The sequence below is a fragment of the Equus przewalskii genome, chromosome 10, assembly GCF_037783145.1.
Source record: "Equus przewalskii isolate Varuska chromosome 10, EquPr2, whole genome shotgun sequence".
Lineage (NCBI taxonomy): Eukaryota > Metazoa > Chordata > Mammalia > Perissodactyla > Equidae > Equus > Equus przewalskii.
In genome coordinates, this window is record NC_091840.1 from 52296407 (window position 1) to 52313799 (window position 17393).

At 47.5% G+C, this 17393-nt stretch overlaps 1 protein-coding gene across 1 annotated transcript; it reads right to left on the minus strand.

Moving 5' to 3' along the window:
• Positions 1 to 301: 301 nt before the first annotated feature.
• GSG1L2 (GSG1 like 2) lies at positions 302 to 6320 on the minus strand. The gene is given in 8 exon segments (XM_070563764.1): positions 302 to 414; positions 417 to 478; positions 480 to 539; positions 1843 to 1939; positions 4425 to 4565; positions 4568 to 4588; positions 6098 to 6132; positions 6283 to 6320. Coding segments are annotated over 8 exon segments (567 nt in total).
• Between the last annotated feature and the right edge of the window lie 11073 nt (positions 6321 to 17393).

Genomic DNA, 17393 nt, shown 5'->3' on the forward strand with positions numbered 1-17393 from the left:
ATACCATCAATTTGTGTGTGTCAGTTAAGGGAAAAAATTTCTGGACTCTTCTGTCAACAAACCTGTGTGGACAACACATTCTACATTCTTTGTGGTTAAACCCTTGCTTTCCCCTTTCTTCAATTTCTTTTACTCTTAGCACTCAAATACTCTGTTTCTTTGTTACCCTTGTTAAACTCACCATCAGGAAAGCTTAAGGTGCTAATTTATACTAAAGTGTCAATGGTTGATATCTTCTGTAAGCACTATCTCACTTAAAGATACTGGTGTTTAGTGGAGGATGAGGTGGTGAGTGGAAGGTTTACCTGGACTGGGGCACCTGGCGGCAGTGCTCAGATACACACACGAGGGCATGCCCAGCAGGGCTGGGAGCAGCTTCTGTTTCCTAAATGCTTTCTGAAGCCTGAGGTCCGGGAAGTTGTGTTGAAAGTGCCAGTTGCCCTTCTGTACCTTCTGCCTCTCTGTGAATTCCAGGTGGGTATCTGCTCACGGCCATGACAAATACAGCCATGTGGAGGGCGAAAGAAGCCCAGGCGAGGCTGTCCACAGAAGGCTCAGTTAGGAAAGGGTGCAGGCCTATGATCCAGGGTTTCCTGCTGGGGGCAGCCTGGTGAAGCGCCAGTTCCTGGTTCTACCCAATTTGGACCTGGATTTTGGATGGCAAATCCCAGAGACCAGCCAAGGTGCTGTCTACTGATGACCAAGAGAACAAATTGTGGAGCCACGGTGCTGAGTTTGTGTCGTGGGTTTGAGTTTGTGTCGTGGGTTTGCGCCCATCTCTTATTAACTGCGTGCCCTTGAGCTGCAGCCCTCACCTCTCTGGATCTGTTTCCTCGTTTGCAAAAATGGAACACTAGTGAGGCGTGCACAGGGTGGTTGAGGAATTACGTGCGTTAAGCGTGGGAAGGGCCCGGCAGAGCGTCTGCTACCTGTAAGTGTTACTTTTTGTTATCGTTGCTGGCTCCAACCTGGGTCTGGTGTTGGGCGGTGTTATTCACATAGCCGTCTCCTCTGGAAGCCCTTGCATTCTGAGATGAATGTCTACGCTCTCCATCTTTCACAGAACCCGGCAGAGTGCTTGCTGGGAGAGAAACTCTGTAATCTGACATTTGTGTATGTTTTCGTGAGGAGGCATCCCAGGTAAAACAGAGGGCTCAGTATCCAGTCACCTACAAAAAAAGCGTACGATACATAAGTTCCTCCAACTCCAGAGCTTCCAGTCGCCTTAAATGTGACTTGACGATCAGGAAGATTATGGATGACGGCAACACAGACATGTTCTACAAACCCTGGGACAGTAGGATGAGGGAGTGAGCCCCGAGTGTGTCATCTATTTTACAAAGAGGAAAGTGACATACGAGGCCGTTACACCGGATGAAAATGTCAGTATGTGTACGTGTATTTTTAAGATGGAGCTATGCTTTGGAGGTCTACGTTGAGAGAACCCCCGTGGTCTTTTAGACACGGCCGAGTCTTTCTGTTAGAGACAGAATTCTGTGTCACGGTCTCGTCTTTTGTTAGAAACAGGGCAGGGTCTCCTCCATTGAAGTATTTAGGAGTTATCGCTCAGAACGTTTTCCCCAAAGCTGTGTTTAAGAATGTGATAACAACAATCTCGCCAATTCTTGAAGACTTTACTCTGTCCTTACTCAAGCATTTTAGAAATATAATCTCTTTAAATGCCTCTGAAAACATTTGAGCCAGGTATCATCAATTTATAGATGAGGAAATTGGGCTACAGAAAGGTGAAGGCACTAATCCCAAGTCACGAGAGTGGCAGGTGGCAGAGCTATGACCAGCAGCTGGGGCACCCTGGCCAGGAGCTCCCCAGTATGACAGCGCTAGTCCCATTTCTGAGGCTTCCAATCTTCTGGTCTAAGGTTCATGGTGATTTAAAATATGGTTGTGTCCATCACATGGGCCACCATGCCTGGGAGCCCTGCCCAAGGAAGTCTTTGTGAGCCACAGTTAAGAGTGTAGTTTCTCTATCTTGCATGAGTTGGATGTAAGGAACCCACCAGCATCCTCCTTGAGCCCTTCCAAGCAGCCTTCATGTTTCACATATACAGTCACCTGCTGCATAATGACATTTGGTCAGTGATGGATTGCGTATGTGGTGGTAGTCCCATAAGATTAGAACCATACAGCCTAGGTGTGTAGTAGGCTATACTATCTGGGTTTGTGTAAGTACTGAAGGGAGGAAGAAATTTGCCTCTACCCTTCTAGGTTCTTCTGGCCTTTCTAAGAGTTAAATTGACACAAGGCAGATTAATGGGAGAAAAACAAACAAAAGTTTAATAACATGCGTAAGTGGGAGAAACCCAGGAAAACCAAGTAACTCACCAAAATGGCCGAAGCTGTCACCTTAAATACCATCCTCAGCTAAAGACAAAAGAAAATGTTGGGAATGCAGGCAATTCACAGGTGGGTGAAAAGGAGAAAACGTTTGGAAAACAAGCATTTGGCCACACAGAAACAGAAGACAAAGAGGGGAACCCAACAAACAGGCTTTCTAGGTTCCTCCCTGTACCACCCCGTTCATGTTGTGCTGACGTGATAGCTTGCTTCTGGAGACAGTGTTTTAATCTGAATCGTTTTAGGCAGTTAAGAGGGAGGTTACAAGAAAAACTTTCTGAGTCTTTTGTTTCTTAAAAATAATCATCCTAGAATAATCCTCACATTAAAGAGACACACTGTGAGGGGGCAAATTTTGTTCCCCTTCAGTACACTCTGCAATGTTCCCATAACGACAAAATTGCCTAACAATGTGTTTCTAAGAAAGCATCTGTGTCATTAAGGGATGCACGACTGTCCACTAGTTTCCTATAGTCCTGAACCCACACGGTGGTATGTGTCCCTTTGCCATGTCATTCCTCCCATGACGACCGCTTTCCTTTTTACCGTGCCCCTGTGTCCCTATGCTCAGAGGCACCAGAGTCACATCCCCTCTTTCCCAGCCCAGATGAGGGTCCCTGAGCTGCATTCGGCCTGAAGCCATACTTTACAGCGTTCTGTCATGTTACTCTTTTTCGTGTGGATTGTTTGCCAACACTTAAAAGTTGGGATACTTCCCATAAAAATCTGAATATGCTGTGGCTCCACTAGGCTCACATGGCAATGATCAGTGGGAACTGAGTCAGTGGTCAATGTGATTTTCTTTCCTTTGTAAGTGACTTGCTCTTTTTGCCTGGAAACCCAGAGGATTTTTTCTTTAACCATTTTAGTAGGATACATCTAGGACTTGAATGTACTGTGCAAATTTTTCCAGGTACTTGAAGGGAATTTTCTGTATATAGATTTTGGCCTTTTGTTCAAGAACATTTCCTTGAATTTTACCTTTAAACATTAGTTGTTTCATTGTTTTGTCTATTTCAGGGACACTGATTATGCATATGTTTTAATTTAATAAATGTATGGCAGGCAGTGGCCAACTGGGGATTAGCTTCAGTGGTCCAAACAGAAATTAGTTTTAATTGGTGGGGGCAATTATTTATATATTAATGGGAATGTCTAAAGTCCTTATGAGGTACCTGCCCTTATAAGTCCTTAAACATTCCACCTTCATCTCCTTCACACAATTCAGACTGAAGAGACATCCAGAAGGAGGCCCACTCATCATCTTGGGGGCCTTGAGGGAGGCCAGTGCCTGAGAAGGAGTCTCCAAGAGTCCACGGCCTGCTTCTTTGCTATGAAGATCCAGAAATTGGATTTTTGTCATACTGTTCACTGATGATAAGACTTGGGAAAGATGCATTACACTTGTCAAGTACAGAAGTGATCTGCCAACCAGACTAATGCACTCTTAGCCTAACAGAGCCTTGTGTATCCCGCCAGAGAAAGGAAGGAAGTCTTGTTCGGGGTTCTTTTCTTGATGGAAACACCCACTTAGGAGACCAAATTAAGTTGCTCTAAAAGTTGCTTAGAGAACACGGAAGTAAGACCATATATTCATATGGGATATTTACCCCAAACTTGGATGATGATTTTTAACAAGGTACCATTTGTTGAGTACTTACTATATACTAGGTGCATTCTTAGTCATCGCTGCAGCCTTTTGAGATGGCTAGTTTAGAGAAGTTAAGTAATTTGCCCAGAGTCACACAGCCATTAAGTAGCAGAGATCTGAACCCAGGCAGGATTTCTGCAAAGACTCATGCCTAACAGCTGTACTAAATCAGGCAATTTCTCTTCTTAGAGCACGTACCCCCTTCCCAGGGTCGTGATAAAGACACACTGATAAACTTTATTCTCCGTCTGTGTCTATCCCCTTTATTTTCATCAGTCACCCAAAGCATCATTGCTTCTCCCAAAGGGATTAATTCAGTGCTGCTCCAGTGGACGAGGTGCCCTGCTGCACTGACCACCGACAGCTTTGCCGTTCCCTCTGGGGCAGGCCGTGGGGAATTTGCCTGTTCTAATGTTGCTATGGAGAGTCCCTGCAAGCTCCATGAGGATGGCTATAGAGGCATCCACCTTGAGCCAGTGGAACCCAGAGCTGGGGGAGCTCCCTGTGCAGCCCAAGCGGAGGGCACTTGTCAACATCAGGAGGATATTTAGGACTTCAGCCCAATGGACAGCCACAAAGCACCTGCAAGAAGTAGGGATGAGAGAGATGCTGGGCATTTAGAATTCAGAAGTACTAAGATGCTCAATCTTTGATTTAGTTCACTTCTAAAACAAAAAATAAAAGCCAAACACCACCGGGTGAAAACCGCAGATATATTTTCTGATTCTTGGAAAGTTGGCAATGAAAGGGGGCTCCTATGGCTTGAAAGAGGAGTTTGTAAAGATTGTTCTTAGCTGGGACAAAAAAACAAACAAACAAACAAACTAAGCAAAACTCTGATGTGGGGGCGTGAGACGTGCTAGGGGTCTCCATTCCCCAGTTCAAAAGTTGACATGTTTCAATTCCACTAGAGGACATTATCTTCGTTGTTTTAAAGAAGAAGACGCACAAACTTAAACAAGGGGGCACAGGAGCCTGAGAGTTTGAGAGCCCTGGTTGGAGATACCGAAACCTCATTTGTTTCTGTGTGAGCCGATTGTTTACTCTGTGGATGGGATCTTGCCTGCAGCTTCAAGGAACCGTGTTGGATGTGGAGGGGAATGGATAGAGGGCACAGAAAGGGACACTAACATTTGTAAAAGGCTTCCTATAAGGTAAATTAGGTACTGGGGACACAGCAATGAATGAAAGAGGTGTGATCCACGCCTCTCAAAACCTATATTCCAGCTGGGCAAACAGATACGAAGAAAGTAATTACAAATTTGATGAAAGTTGTAGAGAAGAAAAGGCAGTGATGTCAGAGCTCATCTCTTCCCAACTCTGCGCTCACTTCGCATTGACAGCTTGAAATTGGCCACGATGGGAGTATTTGTGTTACAGGCCACAAACACAGGTTCTTTACCCACCCACACAAGAGGGGCCAAATAAAACTGGAACGCCAGGTTTATGGGAAGGAAAAGGTTTTTATTTCAGGTGATGTCAGCTGAGAGATGAGAGTGAGTCCTCAAATTCATCTCATCTCCCTGAAAGATGGGAGGCAAAGGGTTTCAAAGGTTGCAAGGAATGTGGCTGCTTGTAGGGAGGGGGACCCATGGCCTTGCTGGTTGGCATTTTCCCACCAGCCTGCGTCTGGCCTTGTGAGGCTGCTTGCAGAGACGGAGATGGTGAGATAAGGGAATCTGCAGGTGGATATTCTTGGTCGTCTGCCTCCGTGGTGGATGGCGGATTCTGGTGCCAGGAAGCTGAGGCATAAGCAGGGCAAGGGGATGAGTGCTTTTGGTTTTAACCCCACATATGCTGGGTATAATGTAGGGGAACTGATACCAGGGCTGGTATCATTTATACCATGGAAAGCAGCAAATGCTACCAATCATGGCTTCCCCTCCCCCCACAAAGTTGGTTAACATTTTCCAGCACCACTGACTTCAGGGCACGTGAAGAGAGCCAGTGGTTTTAGCTTTCTCTGTGAACTCGACTTCATGGAATAACTGTAAATAACCCTTTCATCTTTTCCCCCACCCCAACAAAAAAAATACGAATTGTCCAAATTGTGAGGGTTGCTGGTGGACAGAACATGAGTGAGGTGGTGACCTTGTTCTTGAGCTGGTAGTAGACTCTGGAAACTCCTCCAGTTTCACCTACAAAATAAAGAGAACGTATCCATAAGGGGGGTTAACCTTGGCCATCAGGGACAGCCTGTGTTTCTAGCCCCTTAGGTGTATCCCAGGTGGTTTTGAAGAGGGATTGGGGAATGTGGCAGACTGCTTTATTGTTACTGTTCACAGACATGTGGAGTCTCTCCCTGTGGGAGCATGGTACAGTCCTGCCCTCATGAACCTGGGCCTGGCTGTATGACTTTCTTTGGCTGGTGAATTGAGAGTGGGAATGAGGCGTGTCACTTCTGGTCAGAAGCGTAAACAGCCAACATCCACTACTGTCCGCTCAGTTCTTGTTCTCTTGCTTCAGTGATCACAGAAGCACATGTGCAGGCGTCTCCATCAGCCTGGGTCCCTGAATGCCTACAGTGAGGAGAAACCCCTCGCCAACCTGAAAAGTACATATAGAATGAGCTAGAAATGGATTTGTTGGTGTAAACCACTGGGATTTGGGGGTTGTTTGTTTTTTCAGCAGACCCAGCCTACCTGGACTGACACTATGAGCCTTACACCAGCGGTTCTCAGCTTCCAAAACAGCGTTCATTATGATCCGTCTCAAATAATTTGTTTCTGGTTAGTGGGAAAGTAAATAAGTTTGTAATGATTTATTTTTTAAATGAATTAGAGCAGATTCAGAACTATCTCTGTTCCCGAGTGACCTGGTTACTTGGATCCCATCGTGCTTTCTGGAGTGTGAATGGAAAGGGAGGAGTTACTGTGTGTGCACCAGGTACTGGGCGGAACCCACCGTCAGACTTATTTCGTGCTCCCAGGGCTGTGCTTTGCATGTGAGTATCATCTGCCATGTTGAACACACTGGCTGGAAGAGCTTGCGTTGCTGCTGTAGATATGTAGTTCCCTAGAAAGAGCTGAGTCTCTGAAAATCCACTTGGTGTATGGATGTAACCAAATTCTGGTTTGGAGGTGACAGATGGAGGATTGAGACCACAGCAGTAGAAACACAGACAGTAGAGTGGGAGGAGCCTGGGAAATCGCCCAATTCTCCCCTGCGCAGTAGAGGAGTGGGTCCAATGACCTCCGAGGGAAAACGACTGGTACAAGACAACGCAGGTAGAGGCAGTTTCAGCTTTAGAACCCAGGCCTGCAGAGGCCCAGCCCAATGCTGTCCCGCCATGTCACTGATTTAACGCAATCCCGGAAGGTGCCAGAGGATGCGATGATGCCTGACACACAGGGAGGTGCCTCCAGTCTGGGCTCCTGGGAGCTAAAAGGAGCACGATGCAAAAGGTAGGGGGCATAGATCATTGACTCTTCAAAGGAATGGCTTTCTTATCTCTAAAATAGATTCAAAAGTCCCCACATTAGCCTAGCTTTGAAGATTAAGTGAGATAATAGATAGGAAAGCGTCTCTCGCAGTTAATATTCTCTTAAATCTTATTGGAATAAAATGAGTTCTCTTGGGCTCTTTTGAAGATGGTTGGCGCGAATCATGGTTTATTCCCAGACTGTCAGTACCCGAGGGCAAGGATCACTGGCATCTACCTTTCCTGGAAGTTCTCGGGGACAGAAGTAAGTTTGGGGAGCATCTTTAGACCTCAGAAAATATTTTTCTTTTATGAGAGAGAAAATTCCAGGTAACTTTCCAATTCGAGAACTTACAATGGCTCCCTGTTTCCTCCAGTGAGTCTAAATTCCTCTTCCTTTATGTCCTCCCTCTGTCAACCTGACCTCCTGAGTCAGCCCACCCTTTTGCTTCCTGAGCACAAGCCAGCATTCACCGCGCCCTGCTGCAGGCTCTCTGGGAAGGACCATACGTATGAGCAGGTGCAGGCCTTTGGCGGGATGTGCCCAAAGGCCATAAACCTTCAGATTTGCCAGGCTCACCCCCCTCAAACTCCAAGTGCCCTTGGGCCTCATTCCTTTGCACTTCTGCTTTGCTCCTGCGGGCTATAGGAAGAAGAGCAACAAAGTCTGGGTTTATGGTACAGCCATGTGGTTGAGCCGCTCTGCTGGGATGCTTTCTGGCTTGAGCGTGCATCAGGGGTTCATCCGTCACGTAACTGTCCACAACAAGTAGCCTAAGGGGAGTATTTACACAGCCTGGGGCTGAGGGCAACAGCATCAGGACCGTCTGCTCATCTTCAGCCGCAGTGGCCTCTGCAGTCCGCTTTGGGTTGATGCAGTTGGACATTTTTCCTGGCTGATTCTCTGATTTGGGCAGCAGCGGTGCTGTCATGGTCACGGCAGCAAAAACGCATCCGAGTCCCCCCGGTTCTACCAGGGAGGTCCCCCTAGCATTGGGAAAATCCACGCGCTCACCCCCTGCCCTCTCGCAGAGCGTCTTGTTGCTGATGTGGCACTTTTTTCACAGCATCTCATCAGATCCTCAGAACCCGTGAGTCAGGCCGGCAGCGAGAGCAGCAGACGGACGTCATGGACACAATGGGACATTTAAATCCAAAAGGGCTGCCTTCTGTGCCTGGTTCTGCCACAGGCAATAATCATAGAAGTTTGTTGACCACTCAGCCTTGCTTTCTTCATCTGCAAAATGGGTATAATAAAAGTCCTCCGATGAGAAAGTTGGGAAAGTGTTTTGTGAACCCCTTTACACCCTTTTGTGTGTTTAATTGTTGATAAAGGCAAGTACAAACCTCCGTGTTTTACAGATTTGGAGGCCAGGCTCACACAGGTTGGTAGAGTCAGGAAAACAAACTGGTTTTCCCATCTGCGACCCAGGACCCTTCTCCACTTCACCACCTGCTGTCTTTGTACATAACGCATGGAGGACTAAGGGTCTGTCTTGTCTTGTCAAGAGGGCTGCCTTCCACAGGAATAATGAGGAGGCCAGGTACAGAGCCAGGGGCAGGGCGAGGAGAAAGTGGAGGCTAGCCAGGGAGATTAAGAGAATTCACAATAGCTTAGAAGGGTGAGAATCGCCTGGGCCGAAAGAGTCAGACCATAGTGACCCCTTGATTAATATGAATCCTCAAAAATGGTGTGCCTTTTGAATAAGGCCAGGGGGATTAAAAGGAGAAATCTTTATAAATCCCATGAAGCCAGAGAGGCGGGTGTTACATAGCTTGACCGTGCCTTGCCAGCCGAGCATGTAGCAAGCCGCCCAGGAAACGGCGCCCAAGCGCTCTGTGATTGACTCTCTGGCCCCGCTGCCGTTCCCCCCACCCCCAGCCCTTACGGGGTGTCCCTCTGTCCTTGAGCTTCTTGAGTTTAGCAGAACAGCATAGAGTCAGAAATCAACACGTTTTGTTGACTAATTGATTCACCCAAGGAAAAGTGCCTTTGTCTAAGCGCTGCCTTGGCCAGGACTTTTCATTTCCAGTCTTCGTTTCGGGGTGTGGAATCAAAGGTTCTGGCTCCCTTTAAAGGAATTTTAGGCCACAGGAGGAAGGTGCAGAGCTATTTGTGGTGACGTGCAGAGGATGTCCTGAAATAACACTGCAAGGAAGGGCTCCCTGGGAGAGTCAACTTATAGGGGAATGGAGATGGAGCCTATGCAGAAGTGAGGCCTCAGCGGGCAGCAAAGCTGAGGGCGGTTGGACAGCCTGAGGCTCCTTTCCTGGGCTTGTTCAGGGCCCAAGAGCATCCTCCCCAGGCTGGAGTCCTTCCTGCCGGGTCTGCTCAGCTCCCCTTGCCCTTCTCACTCTCTCTCCAAAGCACTGTTCCAGTGCCTTCCTGTCCGCCTCCAGTGTAATTCTTTCCTTTCTTGTGTTCCAGATCTCCCAGGCACTGTGATAAACTAGACTAATTAGCACACGTTTATGTGGAGTCATCTCCAGACAGGGGCCCCAGGCTATATTCTGCTGCAGACACACTTTCTCGGGCCTATGCAATGTTTTCAAGATACTTTAAAATTGGGAAATTTCAAATGGAAATCCAGATATCTTACTTCTGCTGAAAAATTGGAGGATCTGACAACATTGAGCTCACAAGTCCGCACGACCGTAAACCTCAGCTGAGCCAGGGGCCGCCCCCTTTAGCTGAGGATGAGAGCTCAAGGTCATTGGCGTTGCCGGCCAGCCCTGCTTCATTGGCTTTTGTTGTTACCTCCCAAAGGCATTTATTTGCGAGCTCTGATGTATACCTTTTGTTTTATTTCCTTACATGTTTGGTAGTATTTTAGTTATTGCTTACTAAGAATTTAATTCTAAACTTTTTGCTTTAGGAGCATCTTGCAATATAGGAAAATGATCATCTTTCTCTGGGGGGAAAAATGGCGTTCTGGGGAAGACGTCATCCTTCCTCCTTCTTCATAAAGTGATGACAATATTTAGAACCCTGGTTTACCTGGATGGCCTTATTATATTAGGAAAGATAGAAGAATGTGAGCAGAACTTTTTTAGATTGATGGACACTGATGTTCATTGATAATTACAGACAATTGCCCTTTGGGTAAGTTTTGGGTATTCTGGGGTAACAGGCAGAGTCTGGGCTAAAAGTTAAGAATCTGAGTCCCGTGTCCAGTTCTATCAGTATCTAGCTGTACGGTCTTCAGTGGGCACTGCTACCTCGAGAACTCAGTTTTCCCATCTGTAAAATGAATCCGTTGTTCTAGGTCAGCCTTTTCCAAAGACTGTTCCATTGACCTCTAGTTGCACAGAATATTAATCCTTATTGTACACAGACATTTTATTTTACGGTCAACTGATTTTGGGAAACACTGGGATATGTAATAGAAACAAGTTTCCTTATTGTGGGATTTCTCACAGATTTTAATATGCTAATATGGATTGTGAATTTCCAAGAAGAAATTGCAAATATGTAACATTCCCCAAATTTGTTTGACTCTCAAAACTCTTCTTATTTAATTTTACAAAGAGCATCTCAAAAGGCATCTCTATGGAGTAATCTTTGAGAAAACCTGGCGAGGACTTGTCAAAGTCTCTTTCTGTCTAGGCATTAAGTATGTAAGAGGCACGTAAATCAGAAACAGATCAAGAAAGATATTCCTTATTTCTACTTGGCTTTGTCCGTGAATCGTTGAGAACCTCAACCCTCCTTAGAATTCAGCGTGTGTTTCTGACAATATGTGATGAGCCTTTCAGCGGTGTGATCCATGAGAAGGTGACGTGTGTGTACGTGTGTGTGTAGTAAACACTCTATGGGTTGGTAATGGTGCCAAGGGAACCCCTGGTCTCTAGAAGAAGGAGCCTGAAAGATCCTCACACAGCCTCTTAACTACTTTTGGCTCCTGTTTTAGGTTGAAAAGGCCCCCCTCCTCCCACCTGGGTAACAATTTTTTATCAGAAAGCCTGGGGACAATTTATATCACCTACCTACATAGTGTTTAATACGTGAGGCACTCACTATGGGCAGGTAGAGAGTTCACAGCTGCTTCCAGCCCTGAATCCCGCAGCTTTGATCTGATTTAAGAGATGGGGTTTCCAGGTCACCCTTTCCTCGAGCCAGCCCATGCAGAGCCCCCTCTCCCAGTCCCCTGCTCGCTGAGGACACAGCTCCCATCCACCTAATTTTTGAACTATTGTACTCGAGTTCAGGTCCTACTATGGCCCTACCTCCCCTGACATTACAAATAGTAATGCTTCTATTTTTCTCCAATTAGGCTTTTCTTTCTAGGGAATGTGGTCTTGCTCAGTTCCTGGAGTGACCGTGACCTTGTCTTGCAGGGGAGGAGAAGCTGCCTCAGGTGACGTTGAAGAGCCGGTGAGTTAAGGTCTTCTGTAATGAGGTTTCTTCTCCCCTGCCTTGTGTTCTGATGCAAATACCTGGGCTGTCTTGCCTCAGACCTTTGCTCACTTCCCTTCTTCTGCCTGGAATGTTCTTGGCCCTAATCTCCGTCTATTAATGTCACAGTCCTGCTTTGAGGCCTGACACAGTGGCCACCTCCTTTCCCGAGCTTTCGCCATGCCCAGAGCTGTAAATAAACCCCTCCTCCTTTCCATTCCCATGTCATAGGAGTCTCTGTTGTAACCATTATTGTATTTTCCCTTGCTTTAGTTTATCTCAGTTCTCACCACTCTGGCTCACTCACCTTGGTATCCCCTCATCCACCTGACCCTGCACCTAACGCGGGAACGGTTGTTAGTGAATTGTTCCGCACTGCTCTGAGTTCATTCTTTCCAGAGGGCTTTGCTGTACCCTGGGGCCTGCTTCTTTGACTTTGATGTGTGTCATAATCACCATGGGAGCTTATTAGAAGAATAGGTAACCCAAGATAGAAGAGAGAGTTGAGTGGAATGAAAGATTAGTGCTGTGAGGATGGGAAAAGAAAAGGCAATTAGAAGCTCCAGGAAGGGCCGGCCCCATGGCCGAGTGGTTAAGTTCACGTGCTCTGCTTCAGTGGCCTGGGGTTCACTGATTTGGATACTGGGTGTGGACCTACACACCGCTCCTCAAGCCATGCTGTGGTGGCATCCCACATAGAGGAACCAGAATGACTTACAACTAGGATATGCAACTATGTACTGGGGCTTTGAGGAGAGAAATAAAGGGGGAATATTGGCAACAGATGTTAGCTCAGGGCCAATCTTGCTCACCAAAAAGTGCACTTAAAAAATAAAAAGAAGAAAGAAACTCCAGGAAAAGCAAAAAGCTATACAAGAAATTTAACATAATGATAGTACCCTCCTTGATTCTGTGATGAACAATGTTTATATGGTCTAAATAAATTGTTGGCTTATTGATTTAAATAGAACAGCAATTGGGCCAGCCCTTGTGCCGTAGTGGTTAAGTTCAGCACGCTCCACCTCAATGGCCTAAGTTCAGCTCCCAGGCGTGGATCTACACTGCTCTGTTAGCAGCCATGCTGTGCTGGTGGCCTGCATACTAAAAAATAGAGGAAGATTGGCACGGATGTTAGCTCAGGGTGAATCTTCCTCAGCAAAAAAATAAATGAATAAAACAGCAATATAACTAATTAGGGAGATGGCAGAGCAGATGTGGGATGTGGAAGTGTGAGAGATTTATCGTTGTCTACTATGACAGGCAGTCAATAGATAACATCTAACATGAAGGCATAGCAATGTCAGCATACTTTTTCTGAAACATGGAGGCAAATACGGAAGAAACAACTAAGTTAAAAGTGGTTTTCTGTGAATGTTAGGACTGGGACATGGAGCAGGAAGTGGCAGGGGACTGTTAGTTTTTCTTATAAGCCTTTCAAAATAATTTGATCTCTTATCTATGTGTAAATATTACTGTGGTTAAATATTAAAAAAAAAAAGTAATGCATATTTCCAGACCCTGTCCCAGACCTACTGAATCAGTCTCCAGGGCTGGCCCTGGATTTTTACAAGCTCCCTGGTGACTGATGCACACCAACATTTGATAATTAGTGGGATGCTTATATGTAGCTATGGCAACGGAATGAGACAGTCCTCAGATGTAGATTCGGAAAGGGAGTGGAAGTTCCCAAGCAATTTGCCTATGGGTATGGTGACCATATTTTCCAAACCAAAAATCTGAAACTATCTTGGGGATGCAGGACAAGGATGTAGGATCCTGAGCCTCCCGTGTGTGTCCATGAGGGTTGAGAGCATGGACTTCCAGGAAGATAGTTGCACTCCCTAGAGGAGAGGAGAGGAGTGGGGATGCCCCTCCAGTAGCCTTAGCTCGGGGTACCGCTGCCACGTCTGCACCACACTTACAGCAACGGCCACCACGCTGACCTGGATGCATGGGAGGGGAAGGCAGTGGCCACCACTGGGGCAGGGATGGCGAGACACAGGCTGTATCTCTGAGGGCTACTTGTTGTTGCCTTTTACTTAAACCTCAGGAGTAAGCAGCTAATGCTGTGACGATGGGAAAAGACAAGGCAACTAGAAACTCTTTGGAAAGTAAAAAACTGTACAAGAAATTGAATGTAATAAGCCTGAGTCAGGAGAGAGATGAGGATGGGTGGCGAGTCCTCTCCTTTCCGTCCTGCTCTTGCAGGAGGAAAGGAAGAGCGTCCTGGCCCTGAGCGTGGCCTTGGGTTTGCAGCCGGGCTGCCTAACCCTGAGCGGTCCCATTCTTTCGTCCTCAGTTCCTATGAGGCAAAAACACTCTTTTTCTGAAATATGTGCACCAGATACTAACCTTCCCTTCCCTCTCCTCTCTCTTCCTTCGCCGTTCCCCTCACCACCACCCTGCCACACCCGCAGAAGTGCAAAGGATGCTGACGAGTTGGGGCTGAGTACTCGGTGGGAAAGGGAGCAGGCTTACCGGCTGTGTGACTGTGTGACTCTCTGAGCCTCAGTTTCCTCATTTGTGAGCTCAGGAAATCATATCGACTTTGCAGGGTCATTTCAAGGGTTGCCTGAGATAAAGGTTAAGGGTTTTACTTCTGGGAGGTGTGCCTAAAGGGAGTTCCCTTCTCACCAATGATGATACAAGTCTGTTTTGGAAGAGAACCTTCCATTCCATGACCCCTTAAAAGTGCAGGGATGCAGTTTAGAGTTGGGTGGGGCCGCTTTTGGTTCTCCAGGGGTTGGGTGACACTAGCAAATGGTAAAGGCCAATGTTTATCAACACTTACACCGCATCAGGGGCTGTTGCAAGCGCTTTATGTGAATTCAGTCAGTTAATCTTTATAATAACTCTAGGAAGTGAGTCCCACTGTTGTTCCTATTTTATAGATGAGAAAACTCAGGCTCCGAGAGGGGAAGGGACTTACTCAAGGAGACACAGGCAGTCAGTGGCAGAGCTGCTACTCAAGCCCAGGCAGCCCGGCTCCCCAGCTCCTGCTCGTGGCCGCTGTCCCGTACCTGTCACCCCCAGAACCTGCAGCCTCGCTCACCTGCACCGCTGAGGCCCTCCTGGCAGGACTGCCGAGCCGCACGTGGAACCTGCACCAGATGAACTTGTCGTCCCCTGTCCCCCAAATATCCCACATAGCCTGGCTCCTGTTGTCCCTCCTGCGACTCTGCCACTACCTCTGCTGAAGTGAATGCAGCACAGCCCTCCTGTGGTCCTGGTACAGTGGCTTTGCCATCCTCCGGTTCCCTCACATCCGCTGCCACCTGGCCCTGTCCGTGGCTGAATGAAGTGGTGGTGGCAGGATGAGCAGTGTCCCTGCCCCACCTCGTCGTGGTGCCCACCCCTCCTCAGCCCTGCCATCTGGCATCCTTACAGTTTCCTCTCACATCCCCCCCGGACGTCTGGGAACATGCCAGCATGTGGCGTCCGTGTGAGCACGAGAAAGCACAGAGCTGGGACGTGTTCCATCAACAGCGTTGGCCCTTCAGTCCTCCCCAGGACGTAGACATGCAGGAAGGCGGTGTTGTTGTTGCTCCTTTTTAATTGTGGTGGGATATATATATAACATAAAATTGATCATCTTAACCATTTTTAAGTGCACAGTTAAGTACATTCACATTGTACAGCCAATCTCTAGGACTCTTTTCTTTCAAAACCGAAACTCTGTCCCCATTAAACAAAAACTCCTCGTTCCCCCTCTCCCAGCCTCTGGCAAGCACCACTCTACTTTCTGTGAATTTGACCACTCCAGGTATAAGTGAAACTTGTCTTTTTGTGACTGGCGTATTTCACTTAGCGTAACGTCCTTGAGTTTCGTCCACGTTGTAGCGTGTCTCAGAATTTCCTCCCTTTAAAGCCTGAGTCATATCCCATTGTGTGGATATACCACATTTTGTTGACCCATTCATCTGTCAGCAGGCACTGGGGTTGTTTCCGCCTTTTGGCTGTTGTGCTTTTAGACTGAAGACCAGGGCAGTCTGGGTGGGTGGTGGGTTTCTGAGTGAGCCCGCCCCACCCTTGCCTTTTGCATTGAGCAGGGTCCTTAGCGGTGGATTCTGGAAATGGGGAATCCCGAGGCCTGCCTGGCCTGTTCCCTGCAGGCCCTAGGGAGATGGAGAGTGCTGAGGATGGCTTCCTGTTCTCAGAACTCCGAGAGACTTGAGGTACAGGCCAGCTGCTTCAGGGCCTAAGGGCTGTGCAGGATGTTGGGGAGGCATGCACCCCACATGGGTGCAGAAGTCAGCACCATCCTGGGGCTTCCAAAGCTGGCAGGCAGAGCCCACTGCACCGTCACTCATGTCCTCACCAACAGGGGGCACTGCAGGAGTGGTGACCCTCGGAGACTTAAGTTGCTTCTTGGGCAGAGGACATTGATGAAGCAGTGAGGGCAAGAGGGTAGCAGAGGATTCCACGAGGCATCTGAAACACGCAGTTCTTGGCTACCTATTAGATCCCTCCTGAAGACCCTCAGCTATAACAGAGAACCTAGCAGCCAGGGCAGGGAGGGGAACAGGGCAGTGCCATTGGCTTAATACCACGCCATCTGCGCTTTCCTGCTGGCAGAGCCTGCGGAACTGCTGGCAGTAGCCGTTAGCCGTGTGCTTTTGTCATGGTTGGCCGCCCAGTCTCGTGGGACGAGGAGTTACCATGTTTTATCACTAGATGGCATGCATCCAATGGACGGGAAGTCATGTATGGCCCTGACCCCTGTCCTGCCGGAAGAAGGATATTTTTGAGAAAAAGTTCAAAGAGATTAGATAGAATATTCTTACCAAACAGCATTTTCTTTGCCAGCGTGCAGCTTGGAAGACAGTTCTTAATGCGCAGTTACAGAACAGCTTTACGGCCACTTCAAAAGTCTCCGTGTCCGTCACGTGGCCACTTTTCTCTCTCTGTGTCACTTCATCCTGCTCTCTGCCGTCCCAAAGAGACAGCCACATTGATTTCAGACATCAGATCATTATAAGAGTTCATTTTGGGAGGCTTTGTTCATTATGAGCATTTTACTGCTCAGGTTTAAAATCTTGCCACGTGGGATTTTTAAGATTTCCAGGGATTTCTATTAGGTGATGCTCACCTGTTTTTCCCCAACTGTTCAGAATTCCCTCCGTTAGATAAGTTAACCAAGATGAGCTCCCGTGGTTCAAACTGAATGGAAAACAAAACGTAAATGAAAACGTGTTCTTGTCTCTTGCTGACCTGTGTTTCATCCAGTCAGGACATCTTCCGCCTGGGCCTCCAGTTCGGGAGGCTGGGAAGACGTGGACGGGGATGTTGGGAGCTGCACAGGGAGGGGTGGGCTGAGAAGGGCCAAGCAGAGCCTCTCAGAGGCAGTGATGAGGCTCCTAGAGAAAAGGAGCTTACCTAGAGAGTTAGGGTGAGAGATGGCACCTAACAGAGTCACTGCGCTCAGGTGACTCTGGTCGGAAGACCTGGAGATCCTGACTCTGCCATTTATTTACTGTGTGGCCTTGGGCAAGCAACCTAAGCTCTCTGAACCTCGGTTTCTCAGCTGTCAAGTGAAGAAATAATCGTATCCTTTATTGTACACATCATTA